Here is a 19057-nt window from a genome sequence, read left to right on the forward strand (position 1 = left end):
ACTCACTGGTTAATGTCACAAGGTGTGGCAGATTTTAATGGGTGGGGAGGGCAGCAACCCTACAGCCCCTAGGTAAAATCCACAACTGGATGGGAGCCATTTCACTTGCTGATTAAATAGACAGAGTGAGTAGTCTTATAACTGAAGTCAATCACATTGCTAGTTCATAGAGCAACACATTTTTTACTGTACATAGTCCTCGCTAAGTTTCTTCTATAGTTTTGCCTTAGGGAAATATTGATATTCTTGTACTGTTTAAAACTTTCTTCTAAAAATATTACAATTAATATTGATAAATTCAGTAAGACAGATTTGTGTATCTATAAAGTTTGGTATTACAATTTTGCCAAATAACCTGAGAAGCATATATGATTCATAATTTTAACTATTACATCGGCAGATACAGTAAATCACCTTATTTTGAGACATTTGGCAAGATAAGGTGACCCCCCTGAGAAGCAAGGTCACGCAGGACCCACTGCTCAATATACCATGGTAGTTAGATGCTAATTATATTATTTTAGAAGTAAATAATGTGACTGATAAATAATATCACAAAAGTTAAGTTACACAATTTGTCCGATTTAAATGTTTCCATCTGAAGATAAAACAGATCTGACAGTTTGATATGTCTGAGACAGTTACTATAATTTAATATCGATGCATTTGTTCTACTGAATACAAAGCAAGAAATTAAAAACCAAATACTAAATAGTAAATAAATTGCATGTATGAAATTATATACCAGCATGTTAAAAACATCTATAATGTGGACATCATTCTGAGTTGGACGCAAAGCACCCACAAGCAGTGACGTCACTAGAATCAGTGACAGCCAGTGCGCTAAATATCACCCCTGCATGCACCTTCGGCCTGTGTGCCCGAAAAGCAGGAGTAACTATGCTGGGAAGGGGTATGGCCTTGTGACAAACACCCGGGTTCATCTCTCTGGGAGCGTGGCCAGCACTCCCAGAGGTGCCGGACTGCCCCCAGAAACTTTCCCCACACTGCCAGATTCTCCTCAGTGACTGGAAGCTGAGAACTGCACAATAACATCACAGTGCAGTGCCCAGCTCCTGGTCACTGAGGAGGAGCTGGCATTTTGGCTTTGCCCCCTTGGACGGTGACACCCAGTGAAGTCCACACTGCCCATAAGGGAGAATATCCACGGCAGATAGATTTAGTACTTTATACTAATACAAGCATCTGTGCTGCTACATGTGCACAAATGCACTGCACACTGTTTCCGCCAGCAGTAGCAGTGGTCAAATTAGTACAGGTTGAGTCTCCCATATCCAAAATGCTTGGGACCAGGGGTATTTTGGATAACGGAATATTCCGTATTTTGGAATATTTGCATATCATAATGAAATATCTTGGGAATGGGACCCCAATATACACACAGAATACATTTATGTATTATATACACCTTATACACACAGCCTGCAGGTTATTTTATACAATAATTTCAATAATGTTGTGGCTCTAGCAAAGTTTGTGTACAGAAATGAAATTCATTTATGTTTCATATGCACCTTATACACACAGCCTGAAGGTAACTTTAAACAATATTTTTTTATAATTTGTGCCTTAGACAAAGTTTTTGTACATTGAACCATCAAAAATCAAAGGTTTCATTATCTTGGTCATGCCAAAATTATTCCGTATTTCGGAATATTTGGATATGGGAGACTCAACCTGTATTGACATTTACATCATCTCTATGCTGTGTGCAAAAGATGTCAGAAATAGGTGTCCCTTGTACATATAGACACCTTAAAATAACATGGAAATCTGGCTAAATGCCCATGACACTCCCATAACATGGTAATTGGCTATGTATTTGCAAGCTAGCAGCACAGTTGACATCTATAAATTCTCATTTCACCAATGGAGAGATCCGGCCATGCATGTTGCGAACCAGCCGATCTCGTATTCTTCGTGACTTGCAACTGCATGGTGTGGTGAATGCGCAGTCTGCATGTGTGATTTGTGGTGCATGTTCAGTCTGGTGATAGTTGCTGGATCTTGTGTCTCCTTTCGGTCTTGTGTCTGAATCAGGTCAAATTCATGCAGGAGTAGGGCTCCATTTATTCTCTAGTGATGAAACATACACTGAATGCATGTGTGTTGGAAACACTTGTGCAATGCTCTGAAGCAGACTTGTAAGGGCTCTGTTCATTTAAATAGTGTTCTGCCTATTTAGCATTTCAAAGGAATTGGAAAGTTCACATTCGTTTTTGAAGTGTTATTGCAGAAATTTGCTGATTTACATTAAGCCCTACTATTTAAAACTGCACATCTAATGATAAAGCTGTACATCCCATGTTTTAGTCACATACATCACTAAACTAAAACACAGTTAGGTTTAAATTTGCTAAAGTGAGAGTTTTTAGAATTGGAGATGTTGCCCATAGCAAGATTCTAGTTATTATCTTCTAGATGGTGCTAGTTAAATGTTAAGTAGAATCTGATTGGTTGTTATGGGCAACATCTCCACTTCTAAAAAGTCTCATGTTAGCAAATATACCCCGTAGAGTAGGATTTAAGAACATAGGGCCGGATTCAGTGGTGCACGCACTGCTATCGGATGTAGTGGTGCGCCTGCATCCAGATTGTGTCCCTATAGTGTCACAGTTCTAATTTCAGGTGCACCCAGGGATAAGTGTACTGAACATGTATTGGGTGTTCCTGAACAGTGACAGGGAGGTGGCTTAGTGCAAACACAGAGATGCTCCATCTTATGGGAGTGTCGAGGATGAGTTAGTGAAAGTGGTTCCATACACAGACGCTAGACCGCTGGCATAGAAGTCCATACTCGACAGAGAAACTACACCTGACATAGGGCTGGTGCAAGTTTCGATGGTACAACCGATGTTGGTGTATAAGGACGCACCCATCTGTATTACTGCGTATATGGACACTCACAGTGGTGTCTCAGTCCTTGCACATTCGGGCAGGACTTTGTAGCAGTATTTTCACAAAGTCGCAGATTGACGACGGCCAATAGGCGGAACTTTGTGCGTTTCTGAATCAGGCCCACGATATCAACTATCAATTTATGTCTCATTATCTCTATTTAATGTAACTCCTACAACAATACAAATATATTAGATATATACCAATTCATTTTTGTATATTATTTTAGTGATTTTATGATAGTTCACTGGAGAGAACTTAAACTTAGGGGGGTATTTATCAAAGACTGGAGAGAGAGAACATTGTGAGAAATAAAGCACTAACCAATCAGCTTCTAACTTACATTTTACAGGCTGTGTTTGAAAAATGACAGTTAGGAGCTGATTGGTTACTACTTTTTCTCTCATAATGTTATCTCTCATCAAGCTTTAGTACATAGGCCCCTTAGTTTGGAAAAGTATTAGTTGAATCTTCAAAGCTTAGTATTGTAACCTTTTTAAGAAAACACTAGAAAGGGATTTAGAACATATATGATTTAATAATATAATTATAAACAGATCCCATTATTCCTACATGACTCTGCCAAGAAAAACAATTGGATTAATCTAATTTTTTTCTTAAATGTAATAAATAGACTGTACAAAAAAGGGTTTTTAATTGACCCAATTAGGTAATCAGCAGTGTTTGCATTCTGTTGTTATTCTGTGAAAGTGTTATTCAAAGTGAGAAGTGATTGTGAATTGCTTAATTAGTTTAATTGAACACCTTAGAACTGTACTGTAGGAAGCCCCAGAATATCTATTAGTCATTTGAACTGCCCAGGCTTCATTCCTTGACTTACTACAATCATTTTACAGTCATGTGGCGCAGCAACAAAGCAGAATTGGTGGTTTTGCTACTGGAGCTTTCTCAGCTGGAAAAGCACCAGCATTACTAGTGCTCAGCTTTTCCCATGGTGACACATTGCAGTGAAGAGGGACTCAGGCCCTGATTCAAAGGGGGACACAGTTACAGTCATGGCTGTGAGAGTGGGAGTCGCAGTGGCGGTAATATGCAAATGCTTGCTTCAGCCATCCCCTTGTGTTCTAGCATACTTTGGACTGTACAAGCCCTGAGATGCCCACTTTCAATGTCCGTGGACAATGTAACTCCACCGGTGCTTCTGAACACTCCACCATTGGTGCACCATCGTATCCACCATCGACACTCTGTGGCTGAGGCTCTGCATTTGGGAGTGCAGCCGCATTCACCGACACGCCCATGAGACGGCCTTTTTTTTTGTGCTCTCTTCAGACCACCTTCCAGACATCACCCGGGAATGGCCATGGTTTTGCCTCACTGGTTATAATGCCAGCGCCTCCATATGCAACAGTGAACTCTGCATACACTAATGCACAGTAGGGTCTACTGGACTTTTCACACATGCGCTATTGCAATCGCTCAATTGATCAATTGTCAGCATGTTATCTAACTCTGAATCTGGCCATCCGTATCTTCAGAGTCTAATCATGGCCATGTGACGAAGAGGAGAGTTTCCCATTCACCTCAGTGTATCTGCACATGAACAAATGAGCTCTATGATCGTTAGTGTTTTTCCAGCTGGAAAGTGCTAGTGTTATATGCACCAGCCTGACCATTGTCAGCAACAGTGAATATGAGTAAATTGGATATTTTGACATAACATGAAAGTAAACGGCAAACTGTGTAGCTGGGTGGACAGATGGACTTGTGATTAATACATCAAAAGTGTGTTTTGCAGGTGGCAGTGTATGTCACTGAAATACATCTGTTGAGATGGCATTGCATTATAACCTGAGTATTTTTACACCATTATATCGAATGATGCTAATGACAAGTACAAGACAAATTGTCTCAGACAGTGGTGTCTCAGTCCTTGCACAAAAAAAAAATCAGCAGTTGAGATACAAATGTAATGCAGTGGTATTCATAAATTTATACTTAGCTAGCCAACAAGGGCACAATTGTGTATTCAAAAATAGAGTTGCAAAACAAAATATAAACAGTAAGCATCAGAAACAATGGGTTTTGTACGGCAGTACTTAATCAAATAAATGACATGAGGGGGTGGACAGTGGGTTTGTCAGTTCATATAGGGCTAAGATGATGTTAAGTAAAATGTAGGCAAATCATGCAATGCACCTGAACTGTTCCAAAGGGTTGGGTATGAAATACCTGCACTTGGGATGCCGCTTCTCAGTAGACCAACAGTGGCATCCCAATGCTGACAATCTCAACAAGGGAACAGTAAGTACTGTAACCCTGCCCTGTTCACCCCTATCCCTCCTTTCCTGAATCCCAACACTAACCCTCCCTACCCCGCACCCTAACCTTAACCCTCCTGGTTAGTGCCTAAACCTAACCGTCCCCCCTTAGTGCCTAACTCTCACCCTCCCCCCTAAGTGCATAATCCTAACCTCCCCAGTGAGGTGCCTAACCCTAAGCCCCCTGTCCACAGCCTAACCCTAAGCCCCACTGTCCACAGCCTAACCCTAACTCCCCCCGTGGTGCCTATGCCTAAAACTAAAATTGTTATCACTGCTTACTACTATTTAACAAGAGAGTGACTGCAAAGAAATCATATATTTTGGACAGTTACTGTGTCCCTATCACCTGTGATGAGGACTGTGGTGTCTGCAGAATTTATCAAGCACTGGAAAGCTTCGCTAGTAACGTCATCTTGAAATAGAGGTGCCTAAAAATGTATCTGTCATTGGAGAACCTGAGAATCCTGAGATGCATTACAAGATCCCCTGTGGGTCAAATCACAATGTGCATTCACTGGCTTATACGCTGGCTATGTTAGGTAGCTGATGATGGAGAGAAAACCTCTACTTAATAGCGTGTTTATTTGCCAGTACAACTGAAATGTTTTCTGTATAGCTGCAATATGTGCTGATATCCCACATATCCACCAACGATAAATAGATGGGAGTATTGTTTTTAGATGGGAGTATGTAAATGAACAGCCCTAAGCACCCCAGTGTATACCTGTCGGCTGTTTAGAGAAGCAGTCACTAGGGAAATGCAAAGTTGAGATGATTCAATCATCGAAGGACCGATATATCAATGACCGATATAAATTTAAATTTAAAAAAATTTAAAATTTATGTTATGTATTTCAATTTTTTTTTTTTAAATATAATTGTGTTGTATAAGTTATAAATAGATGTTTTTGTCCTTATTCAATCATAAAATGCCCAACAATTTCTGGGCGGTTTTTAGAGAAAAGCCAGTTACTGTATGTGGCTTAATACAAAATTCCAATCCTTTTGCAGTTTCTATAGCAAAGAACAGCCCAAAAATAAGCCAATTTTTCTAATTAAATAATTACTGTCCACAAACTTAAATCTCAATTTTGCAGTGCTCTACAAATGTAGATGCTGTAATATGCCTACTCTGTACTTTGGCCCTCATTCAGAGCCGTACGCTCTGAGCAGAGCGCACGCTCTGAATGAGGGCCGCCCTCCATAAAAATGGAGCGTCCTCCTGGACGCTCGTATAGCTGTGGGTCACCACCCACAGCCTATACGAGCGTGCAGTTTGATGGCCGCGATGGTCGTGACCATCGCGACCATCGAAACTGCGAGCCGGAGCCTGCGGTTGAGGTTTTCAACCACAAGCCCCGGAGTGATTTTGGCATCTCTACCTGCACAAAACTCAAAATATTAATTGAGTGGTTTCTTTTTTTTTAAGCTAAAAGTACAAATACTGTTATTAAAGTTTACGCATATTCAAAAAATATCTGCAAACTTAAAATAACTTTATAAAATGATGGAATTATGTGTAAATTCAGCTAAATACTGTATTGATGTATCATTAACTGACTGCCTTACAGTTAGGTGGTACAACACTTTTAATACCCTCCAGTTCACAACACTTATGTTATTTGTTACGGGAGGGTATTTATCAACTGGCACTTAGGGATATTTGGGCAAAAGCTAAGTAGCATTCGCCCCATCCTGGTACCATTAGTTGGTGGGTAACAAGGTTAAAAACAAAAATGTGTACCCTCTATAGTTTAATACAACTAATGTGCACTGCCTTATGAAATATATTAACTATGGTTCCCCCTGCCTAATAAATAATATATGTGCCATTGCCTTAATTAAAGTTAATAAATGTGCTTCCATTATAAAATACAATGGGTTAAAAAGAAAGTACAAATGGAGTGAACCACTACTAATTGGTTAAAAATCTATAAATTAGACCACATATTAACCCATGCAGAGTTATTAGCAAAATATCTATAAATGACACTAAAAATTACAGCACAAAAAGTAATTCCACATATGAACAGCCCTTAAACATCTTGAGACGATTGTCTCTGCATCTGCAGTATATGCACCTGGTTTGCAACAAGCCATCACCGAAATCATTTGTTAGTATCTTTCCTGTAGAAGGTCAAAAATAAATGTCTCCTACCAGGTATATTGTTGTGTGTGTGTTTTTGACGGGCTGCATTAATCGCATTTGCCTTTACTGCACTCTGACTATTTTTGACCTCGCCTTTCCCTGGGTTGGTACAACCACTATGCAAACCCTTGTAGCAGCAAAGTGCACCAGGGTATAAGGTGAGCATAATGTCACTCATTTATTGCCTTTATTTTCACCTTGGTACCCCCACACTGAGTGCTGGGCTCTAACATGAAGTGCTAATTATTGTCAACTTCATACCTGTGATGCTGCCAGCTGCTGCACTTCCATGTTAGTATTAGGCTAAGAGAGTGGCACTAAGCTAGTATAATACAGCCAAGTGCTATACTCCCAAGAACAGAAGATGCCACCCGACCCTTGCTTCTTATCTAGTGGGGAGTTTGTGTGTTGGGGCAGTATCCAAAGGGAGTGCCTAGGGCATCCAGGGAGCCCAGGCAGCTGTCACTGAAACTGCCCTTCCTGCTCCCTTCCCATTTCTCCAAGAATAGGTGGGTGGCAGAATGGCTACTCTCTGGGGTATGCAGTCAGGATGCCGTCAGACGAGATGCCAGACATCAATATATTGACACCGGAATCCCAACCCCCGTCAGAATGCCAATGCCGCCATCCTGCAGAGATCAAGATACCGATGTTGGCATCCCGACCGCCAGCATCCCAATGGTAATTTTGCAGGTTAGGGTTAGGCCGGGAATGGGGGGTTAGGGTTAGGCACCGACCGGGGTGGGTTAGGGTTAGGCTGCGGGGAGGAGGGTTAGGGTTAGACACCACTCGGAGAGGGTTAGGTTTAGGGTGCGGAAAGGGGGGGTTAGGTTTAGGCACCACTTGGGGGGAGGTTAGGAATAGTCACCAACGGGGGGAAGTTAGGGTTAGGCACCACCGGGGGGAGCATTAGGGTAATGGGGAAGATGGTTAGGCTACTTACCAGCTCCTATCAGGATTCTGAATATCAGGATGCAGCTGTTGGTCTTCTGACCGCAAGTCAATCATATGTATTCCCTCTCTGGGCATGAGCAATTTCATGCAAAATACTCTACACAACTAGTATGCATCCCAATCTGCATCAGACACTATTTATCAATATATGTATTAATGTCCTGCTACAACCTGATACATGGATTCAGCATTAACTGCATCAACTACCAGGTACATTTGGTTTAATGATTATAGTTGGCATTAATTGTTTCAATCACTCAATAATCCCTTATGTATGTCATAGCTGACCAACTGTAAACAGATTTAGGTTGTGCTTTGGACCTATGACCTCTGCATTTCATTGCCTGCTATTTTTTGTTTCTTCTCCCTCTTCTGTCTTTTTCTAATGATTCCAGTTGTAGTTTATTCCCAGCAATAAGCAGGCTACTTTAAGGACAGTTCAACCACTGATAATTGCAAGTTTATTGGGTGTATTTCTTCTGTTTATGCCTGCTTGTATCTGTATTTCTGAGTTTGTTGCATTCTGGTCTTTCCTAAGCCTTGCGTATGCTGGTTTCCCTGTTCCTGTGACTGTCTTGGCCTGTTGCTTCTGTTGTCTTTCCTTGTTTTCCCATTTCAGTTCCAGCATGCCTTGTGTAATACAAAGTTCCTGACAGCTGCTATTGGCACAAGAGCACACAGTGACAAGGACGTCTGCTCTCCAGTAACAGTCTGAGTGGCAAATCCTTTTCCTTTCTTGTGTCTTGTGTTTGTTTTGTCTGTGTCCTTTCCAGCTTTTGGTATTGATCCTGGCTTGCCTGAAAACACGTATTTTGATTCTCAGTAATATTTCTGCCCACCCGATTCCTAGAGCCTGGCTTTTTTTGATTATTCTCTGGTTCCTCCTTTAGTTTCTACCATATTTACAATGGCTTAGTAGAGACGTCTCTCTGTTTTCTCTTGATGGCTGTTAGTAATAAGACTTCCTGCAAAACACTCTCAAGCTACCCTAGTATGGGATCCATTCGCCTTTTGTTGTTGATCAGCAATATCCTGCTGATCCTTATTAATTTATTAATTAATTAATTTATTAATTAACAGTTTCTTATATAGTGCAGCATATTTCGATGCACTTTACAGTTGGAAACAACATTAATAGAACAAAACTGGGTTGTAACAGACATAAAGGTAAGAGGGCCCTGCTCGCAAGCTTATAATCTATAGGGAAATAGGTGTTGATACACAAGGATAGGTGCTACATATTGCAAATAGGTCCAGCCTGATTGCAAAGTTTATTGGTCAGCTGTATGATCCAGTCACACAGGAATGTTGGCCTAAGATTAGAAGGATGTGAACATGAAGAAAGAGCAAATATGTGAGGTTATGTGTGGACTGTAAGAAGAGATGTAGTTGGATAGGGAAGCTATGAAGGTTATGTGGGTGGTTCTCAATCTGTCCTAATCTTTCACATACAGAGTTCTCCCACAGGTACCATCACTCACATTTACATCATTTGAAATACATTCTATCATGACTTTCACCTTCTGAAAACATTTAAATGACACAGATTTATCATGTCTATCAAGAGATTAACAAGGCTCTTCAGATTAATAACCTCTATTTCTGTTTTCTGATTTACAGTACATAACTGACAATAATGCTTTCTGAAAAGTGGTTTGAATTACATTTATCTGCATTATGTAAACACAGCAAGGAGATAGATTAGACTTTATCAGAAAAACCAATGGTATACAGATGTATCCACATCTATCCTCAGTGCACTACAAGTCCTGTTGCACATAATGTGTAAGCGCCAGGTGACTTTGTAGCGCAGAGCATTTTTCTTGTGACTTTTCACAACATGATGAGAATAGGATGCACAAGCAGCTTCTGTTGATATGCGGCATGCCTATATTCTGTGCACGACTGCAGTTATATCTACATGTGAAATGCTACGTTACAGTGTCAGCGGCTGTGATACTGTAACATAGCATTATGCATGCAGATACACCCTCAGTCACACACAGAACATAGGCATGCTGCATAGCATTTTAATCAGCAGAAGCTGCTTGTGCATTCTATTCACATCGCTTTGCAAATAAGATTTATTATAAGGGAAAAAGTCTGACAAAAAGACACTCGCCACCACCAAGTCACATGGCGAATGACTAGAAGGGCTGTTTAACGCGCAAGGAGGCTAGATGTATGTGGACACATCTGTATGTTGGATGTAATCAGCTGACTTCATTCTTCATAAATCCATTGTTTTGTTTTTACATTTTATTTGTGTATTGTTAAAAGTTAAAATGTTTTTATGTGCTTGTCATTTTCTGGGAATAAAATAATTGCTAAAATGTTTGTATAGCCTCTTAAAAGATTAATTTACATAGTATTTAACTGAGATGCAAGACCATTATTTGTTCAGATATCTGCAGTGTATTCTGCAATCACCATCTTCACATGCAGCATTGAAGCAAAGAATGTCAGACTTAGGAACCGTAGCAACAGTTGCCATAGCGAACAGTCTGTTATAGAATGTACTGCAGCTCTATAAAATGATCCACAATGATTATTCATTGTTCACTCTTGGCATTTGCAACTGTTTTTTTTTTTTTCAAATGTTACAATGTGTTGTTTTGTATCTCTACTGATTTATATATTTTTATTTTTTGTATCTAAACTGATTTTTATTGTTTGTATATTATAAGTTTAAAAACATATGACTAGATCAAAAATGCAATGAAATCTGAAATTTTTGTTATTGTCGTCATTTTTGTGTCAAAGTGGTTGAGGTTAACAAGCAGTAACAATGTTTTATTCTACCCACGTCAGTATGTGCTATTGTTCATAATATTTGTTTTGCTTTTATGCATATATTTTATTTTTCTTAGCAATTACGAAATCCTTGACATGCAAGTATACAATCAATTTGCATAAGCAATTTCTGCATTATAATTAATTTAATGGTATCATTCACTGATTAGAGCTTAAGAAGAAGAAATAAAGAAATATATGTATTATACAATTGACAGTACGCTGTATTCTTGGATATATACTTTACAGCTGTAGCTGCACATTTATGCTTTATGCTACATGCATTATAGGTGTTAGCATGTCCCATCAATAGGTTAAGCTGACAAACACTTTTTACTGAACTGAAAATAGCAGATTTAATATACAACACACAAAAAAACCTGTTCCACAGTGAAAATACAGCTTTGGATCTGATTTTTATATAATTTTGTAGAAGAGCATCAGTTTTCATAAGCAAATATGGATTAAAAGCACTTGTAGAGTCCCTTGTTTTGCAGAGTAGTACAGAAATCAGTTTTTATTTTGCAGGGTGATATTATTGTAAAGATATAAAGGGATGGAGAAGTCACATTTCTTTGCATGCATGCCCATTCATCCCTCGTAATTGGACTTGGTCTCTGTCCCATTTTAGAGCTGGTGATGATTTAGTTTCATCCACCAGCAGCCAGTCACAAATGGCTAGTGTTGGAAAACGATTGCGATTAGACGGGTGGCATGGAGGGAACATGGGGCTTCCCAGCTACAGTCAAGTTATATTGGCCAGCCTGGAGCTGATTTTCTGTATAGCAATGCTGGCAGTCCTGCTGTTATAGTGGATACCTATCCAGGGTGTCTAATGATAGGGCTGGTTGAGGATTTTGGGGTGACATGCAGTTGATTTTTAATATATTTATATTTTAAAATGTACACTCCAATCAATATAATAAAAAGTGAGTCATTCAAATTCATGTTCTCATGATTAATTGAATACATACATAAGGCTAAACTAGGTGGTATTTTAGGAGAGAAATAGAAAAATTTATTTAATTAAAAGAGCTGGTAGTTAAGGGTTAGGAAATTGGACATTCAAGTGACATTTACAGATTCCCAAAGCAAACCCTATACAGATGTTTCCATGGCATACATATCTAGTTCTCCCTTAGTTTGTGGAGTATGTTGCTGAATGTAGAGTAGATGTGCATCTTGATGTGTGCTGGGTGGACTACTGAGGAGCATTATTTAAAAAAAAAACAAGGTGTTCTGCGGTACACATCTGTAAATAACTGTATTGAAATAATTAAGTATACTATCCACAACAAATACTAGCCCAACAGGTCTTCTTTATAAAGTGTCCTTTAGCTGTATTACTAGCTATTTGCAGATTGATGTGTTACATAAAATATTGATGTTTTCGATACATTCTTTACTTAATATCACAAATAAAATGTTAAACTTTGTTGTAAACTGAAGATGAGGCAGTTGATGTAATGGCAGGTACACACTAGACGATATGTCGTCCGATCCTGTAGATCGAGCCGACCCTGTAGATCGAGCCGACAAATCGAGCACATCATCTAGTGTGTACCCACTATGTGCACCCCCACTGGCCAACATTGGGGTCATTCCATTGTCCATGCATGCGTGGACGACGGAGCGACCCAGCTGCATATGCCGGCAAAGTCAATGGTATCGCGTGGTCGGTCATCGATTCATGCAGTGTGTACCGACCGCCCAATATATCGTTCATCTGCACCATCGTTGCATCGGGCGGTCGCAAAGTGTGTACCCACCTTTAGTTTACTTATTAATGCAGGGATAACATATGTTATTTTACCACCGTTAGCATCTTGATAAACTAACTAAGCTATATGCTAACCCATATAAACAGACACAGCTGTGCAAAATAGGTACATTACATTACATAAAGCTATTTGTGCTGTATGACTTTAGTTTTGCAGCTTCACAAATGACCCTTAATGAGAAGTGTTAAGTAGATATTAGAGTTACTCTCTAGGGCAATTATCAAATGAGCCACTTAATTTCAGGGAAAAAGACTTCTGGGAAATTCCATTTACATTTATTGCAGAGCTGTCCCACTATATACTAATGCCATTCACATTTACAGAATTCTGCTTTCCTGAATATGAGTGGCTTATGTGCATATTGATAGGCAATGACTCAAAAGGGTGGCATGCAAATAGCTTCTTAGAGTTCTGTTCTGCTGAATAGGACTGACTTATTAGTAGTTGCAGACAAATTGAGAAATACATATTTTACACTTTTCACAGAATCTCATATACTGAAGCCCAAAAACTGGATTTATTAGATCCATTTAACTCAGACTCATTGATGTATTTAAATATTAAGTAACTCAGTAAATACATTGAAATGGAATAGAATGGTAGAATTGGCATTATGACATAGGCTTTTTGACTTGGCTGTAGCACAGTTGTCTTTTAGACAAATGTGAAGCTGAATCTACCGTACAGCCAAAGTATTTTATTAAAAAGGAATTTGCCCAAGGCTCAACAGCATAGGGGCTTCTAGGAAGGAAACTATATAGACGAGCATTTAAGGTCTCCCTGTTAAATGTCATAGCAATGGAAACTATACAAAAGAAGTTTAAACATAGTTTCTATCTCAGTATCTGGTGTCCTAGAGAGTCAAAATACACTTTATTTCAAAGACAGGAGATTGCAGTTTCAATTCAATTTCTTCAGCCAATATGACTATAAGATATCATGAGTCATAGTGAAAATAATGTAAGGAAAAAATATAACCCAAGGACCATTTCTAATCCTAACCCTTTACTCACACACAGCAATAGTCCAAGCCCTAATTTACACTGATTTAATATGAGGTGTAGGTAACATATTCAGACAACCATCTTGATGTAGCCATTGGACAACATTGCTCATAATTTTGTTACTATGTGGTCATTGTAAAAATACAGTAAATTAGTGTACATGAATGTAGATAATACTACTGCTACTACTACTACTACTACTACAGTAGGAGCAACAAAGACTCAAAAAAATTGTTTTTCAAGACTAAAATAGTTTCAGAAATAAAATAAAAACATGGGTTTCAGAGGTCATTTCTAATAGTAAATCAACCCTGTCTCCTGCTGTACAAAGATATTGTACTGTACAACACTGCATCAGGACCAAACAGTACTGTACTTTAGAATCATCACTTATTGCATGCTACAATTTCCTGAAAAAACTAATTACAGTTTTGTAGTGAATTAACATCTAAGCTAATAGGACAGAAGATATTTCCATGAAATGACCATTAAAAATAGAAAAGATCTATATGTGAGACTTTCTGCCAGTGTTCACTTGTTTTCATCAGAACCTACCATTTCTCCTAAATCTACACTCTTTCCTCATCCGCTGACCTTTTCTTCTTCAGAGTTCACCCTCCACTTGTCACCCATTCCTTTAGCATGTAAGCAATCATGGGCAGGGTCCTCCATCACATTTGTTCATCCGCTGCGCTATACTTGCTTCCAGTGCTCTTTGTCCCCTCTGACTCTATCTGCTCGCCCTTCATTGGGTACAGTGCCTTTGAGTGCTGAACTGCCTTCCACTCCTTGTGACTCACCACCTCATGTCTGTCTGTATATAGAGAGTCTCCAAACCATTGCCCCATCTACTTACTACTTAGTTTATCAGTAAAATGCTTTGTGTTGTTCCAGATGACATTTACTTACTACTGATATGTTTATTTTCACTGTTAGCTATATATTGCGGTGCTGCAGAAACTATGTGACATCTTAAAAATAAATAATAATATGTATTAAAGACATAATTATTTTAGAACCATTTCTGTTACTTTAGCCAAATAACCCACTTACAGTATCCATCTGGAAAAAGTGACAAGAGCTACATGTGGATAACTTTGCAGCATGTCCCATATCTTTGTTCCATCAATTGTCATTCACAAATACCATAACTTAATGTATTCTTCTTAAAATATATTACTAAAACTGCATTCCCATATAGAAGTTTGTTATTTTTCATGCTTGTTCTCCTATAAAGCAGCCTCAAGACCATTCTTCAACTGATATTTAAATGACTACTGCTGCAAGAAAAAGTTTCTCAGGTGAAAACTTTTGGGGCCCCATTTATCAATGAATCTAAATACCAGTGGCATATTTAGTTTAGTATCACAGTGATATCAATGAATATGCCACTGGTATTCACCATTACTCACCTCTTCATTGAGGTCCGGCGAGGACCAGGACAATCTCCCTCCTCAGTGGCGTCTTCTCTTCTGTTGCTTGTGGCCTATCACTGCCAGTGATGGGTTTTGTGTCACCCTACATAGACCTGGCAGTGCCTGTAAGGCTTCACTGAAACCGGAAAGGCTGCTACCGTTTCCCCAAGGCAACAGAGAGAGCGATGCAGTGACAAGCAACAGTAATTTTAGATTACTACTGTATGTTGGATGACATAACTCCTGAAGAGAGTGCTAAAGGGGTTAGGTATCGTTGATAATTGGGGCCCTTGGTTTCATATCTCAAGCACATTTACAAGAAGAGTGTAACCTGATCTCTGAGTCAAAGCCATCCAGTCAGAAAGCTATACAGTGGTCACATGATGGCAGAGAAAGGGGGAAGAGGGAACTTTGCTATCAACAACAATGTTAAGAAGAGAGATATTACAAAGCCTTTCTTCTAACTATAACTAATGTCATGTGACTTCAGGTGTCACGGTAACTCATTAATAGCAGTTTGAAAGGAAAAAAATAATAAAAATACATTGTGTCTTCTTATAAGTAACTCAAATTATTTATGAAAATAATTTTTTTTTTTCATGGATTTGTAGTTTTAAAATATAAAGTAATAGGTGAATTTAGAGGTGCCAGTGTCTCACAAGGGATCTGAATGGCAACAGTGTAGAGTAAACTTGTACATTCATTCAAGTGAAGATTGTCAGTCATGAATCTCCCTTCAGAATAATATATACAATAAAAGCACATGTTTTGTCTGTGTAAACTGTGGCCATATATACTGTGCAAATGAATTACAGTATAAATCAACCCATTATTACCCAAGCTGAATAGAATTATTTACTGAATATAGGTACCAAAGTCAAAATGTATTGGAAATGTTTTAGCTGGAATATTAAACATTATTTAATAAATATATAAACTTACTTCAAAGTCAAGGTCAGAATAACGTGATTTTCTTCTCTATTGTGCAGGAGAAAAAAAGAAATGAAGAATAGTATTAAAAAATGATGATTTACCTTTAAGCCTATGCACCTTAAAGCTTAAACATTAAACATCTGCTTGAGTTTAAGGATACAGAGAAATGGCAGAAAGGCTGGAAAGTATGCACAACATCTGTAAACAAGAGAAATGAATTGTACTGCTCAGAATCTTGGACCAAATAATAAGTGAAAGTGTTTGGTGCTCATCCCATCTCCGCAGTGCCTACACTGGATTATTGGATTAGTAGATATAAAAATATTGATTTAATCTGTAGATGCACTCTGTTTATTCAGCCTTAGTGCCTAAAGCAGGTTTGTACAGGTTTTTGATGGGCTCTATCATCACTATGTATTTCCGCATATGAAGATATGAGTTATGTATCAATAACATATTTGTTTTTATATGTACCTGCTTTTTTCTGCATTCTGCATTTGCATTTAAAGTGTCTAGAGTGGATAATTACACATTTTTAGCTTAAAGAAAAAAAACAATATAATATACCGCTAAAACATAGATATATATTAAATTAATAGGGGATATGGCACTAAGCCTACCAATGTCTATATTGTACAAAAGGCAAGCAGCAACATTCTTGGAGACACCATGGAAAGGGGCAAAAAAACAGTAAGTTTGGTCTTGGATGTGTTAAGCTTCAGGAAGTGCTGTGGCATTCAGGAGGAGATGGCAGACAGGCAGTTGTAGATGTGTGAGAGGGTGGAGGGAGAGAGGTCAGGGGAGGAGAGGTACATTTGTTGGTCAATAGTGTGTACATGGTATTTCCGAGGCAAAAGGTATGAAGAGAGTAGAGATAAGGCATGAGAACAGATGCTTGGGGGACACCTACTTGTAGAGAAAGTTACAGGTAGATGGAGACAGAGGTAAAAAACAAAAAAGGAGTGGTTGGTGAGGTAGAAGATGAACCACAATACAAGACAGAACCATGGAGGCCATTGGATTGAAGAGTTTGAAGGAGGATACGGTGGACAACAGGGTCAAAAGCAGCAGCCAGATCATAGAGAATGAGGAGATAGAAGTGACTCTTAGATTTAAGCTGGAGAAGGTAATTGATTACTTTGACGAGGACAGTTTCAATGGAGTGGAATGGAGGGAACAGAAACCAGATTGAAAAGGGTAAAAAAGTGAGTGGGTTGAAAGGAACTTTTATTATTTATATTTTGTGAACTGAGTAGTGTCCACTGAAATGATTAATGTAAGCTTGAATACAGAACTCTAATATGTGAGGATTATAAATCTGATGAGAACATAAATATATTATAGTATATACAGAATCATGGAAAAAATACTCCTTATTTATTTGTGTGATACTGAAAGCTCCTAATTATGGAGTCATTTTGAGACTATAAATAAATGTGCTTGATTTACTTACAGCAGTTATCAGTTCATTTTCTCTATCTCATACTGAATGTTGTTTATAATATATTTTTCATTATTTCCTAATAAACAGATTTTTCAGCAATTTACATTTAGTGTTTACTAATTCAGTCATTCAAAACATTTTATAGTATATATTTTTTTACATATTAAAACACTATCTTGGTATAATAAGGTCCATGGACTGGGAGGAGTCTGGCTGGCACCAATAGGTACAGTAACTCAAAAAATATATCTTATGGTTTAAGCTGCAGCGAAGGAAAGAAGAACCCCATGCTAGGTTCTCAAATAGTTAAAGGAAAATTAGTTATTTCTCAGGAGCTGGTACAGTAGACCTAAAATTATATACATGACTAAGCATGTGATGAAAGGGGTAGCAGAGCCTGAGGAAGCGTTACCTGTTACCGTAAAACACATATTGTTAGAAAGTAAGACATTTTTTTTACTAGTGCTTATGCAGTTTTATGTGGACATGTTAACTTTTTTAGTTCTTTGCTTGGTTTAAATTATCTATTATAGATTGATCTGATATTCCAATTGTGATACTTTTCTTCTAATTTAAATATATTTTTTCATGTGACCGATACTGGCTGTGAAAAGGTGAACACCCCAGTAGACCTGATTTTAGTACAATAGTAATACATTACATTTGATTAAGACATGCTTTTGGTAGAGCCTTGTTGTTGTTGTTGTTGTTGTTGTATGAGTTTTGGTCACTCATAGGGATAGATGTACTAAGCCTTGGAGAGAGATAAAGTGGAGAGAGATAAAGTAACTGTCATTTTACAAACACAGCCTGTAAAATGACAGTTAGAAGCTGATTGGTTGGTACTTTGTCTCCCGCCAAGGTTTAATATATCTCCCCCATAGTGAGTAAATGGGCCTACTGTAATTTGAACAAATATTTCAGCCATCGACTAGGTCCAAAGTTTACAATATTATAGGGCTTCCCATGTTCTAGGTCACCCACATTCCATTAATTGAGACAGCGACCATCTTTCAACAAATGAGTAGTGGTGTATCTAATGTTAGGTCTATTCTGCCAGTGTCGGAGAACCAAATCCTTCTCCATAGTGTAAACTATACCTCACATATAACTCTTTAGTGTTTTCCATATTACACAGTAAAATCTCCACAGCACTTATGTTTAACTGAAGAATATATGTAATTGTGAAGATGGTGAAACTATTTGCCATTACAGCAAGATCATTTTTTACAACGTCATTATTCAAGCAGTTTACCGTAAGCAATTTCACCTATCACACAGCATTTCAATACATTGCATGTGTTGTACAAAGCTCTATACCGCATTCTGCATTTCAAAGTCAATAAATAACATTGTGCATCAGTGTCAATAAATACAAAT

General features: G+C 38.3%; 1 protein-coding gene across 3 annotated transcripts in view; it reads right to left on the bottom strand.

Moving 5' to 3' along the window:
* The window catches only part of ADGRB3 (adhesion G protein-coupled receptor B3), a 926819-nt gene that overhangs the window by 10032 nt on the left and 897730 nt on the right, over nucleotides 1-19057 (bottom strand). For all 3 annotated transcript variants that reach the window (XM_088456639.1, XM_088456638.1, XM_088456640.1), the window contains one exon: nucleotides 16243-16278. In XM_088456639.1, coding sequence (XP_088312765.1) covers nucleotides 16243-16278 — 36 coding nt within the window. The remainder of the gene's footprint in view (nucleotides 1-16242; nucleotides 16279-19057) is intronic.

This window comes from Taudactylus pleione, unplaced genomic scaffold (genome assembly GCF_031769625.1).
Source record: "Taudactylus pleione unplaced genomic scaffold, aTauple2 ptg000710l, whole genome shotgun sequence".
In the NCBI taxonomy this organism is placed as follows: Eukaryota; Metazoa; Chordata; class Amphibia; order Anura; family Myobatrachidae; genus Taudactylus; species Taudactylus pleione.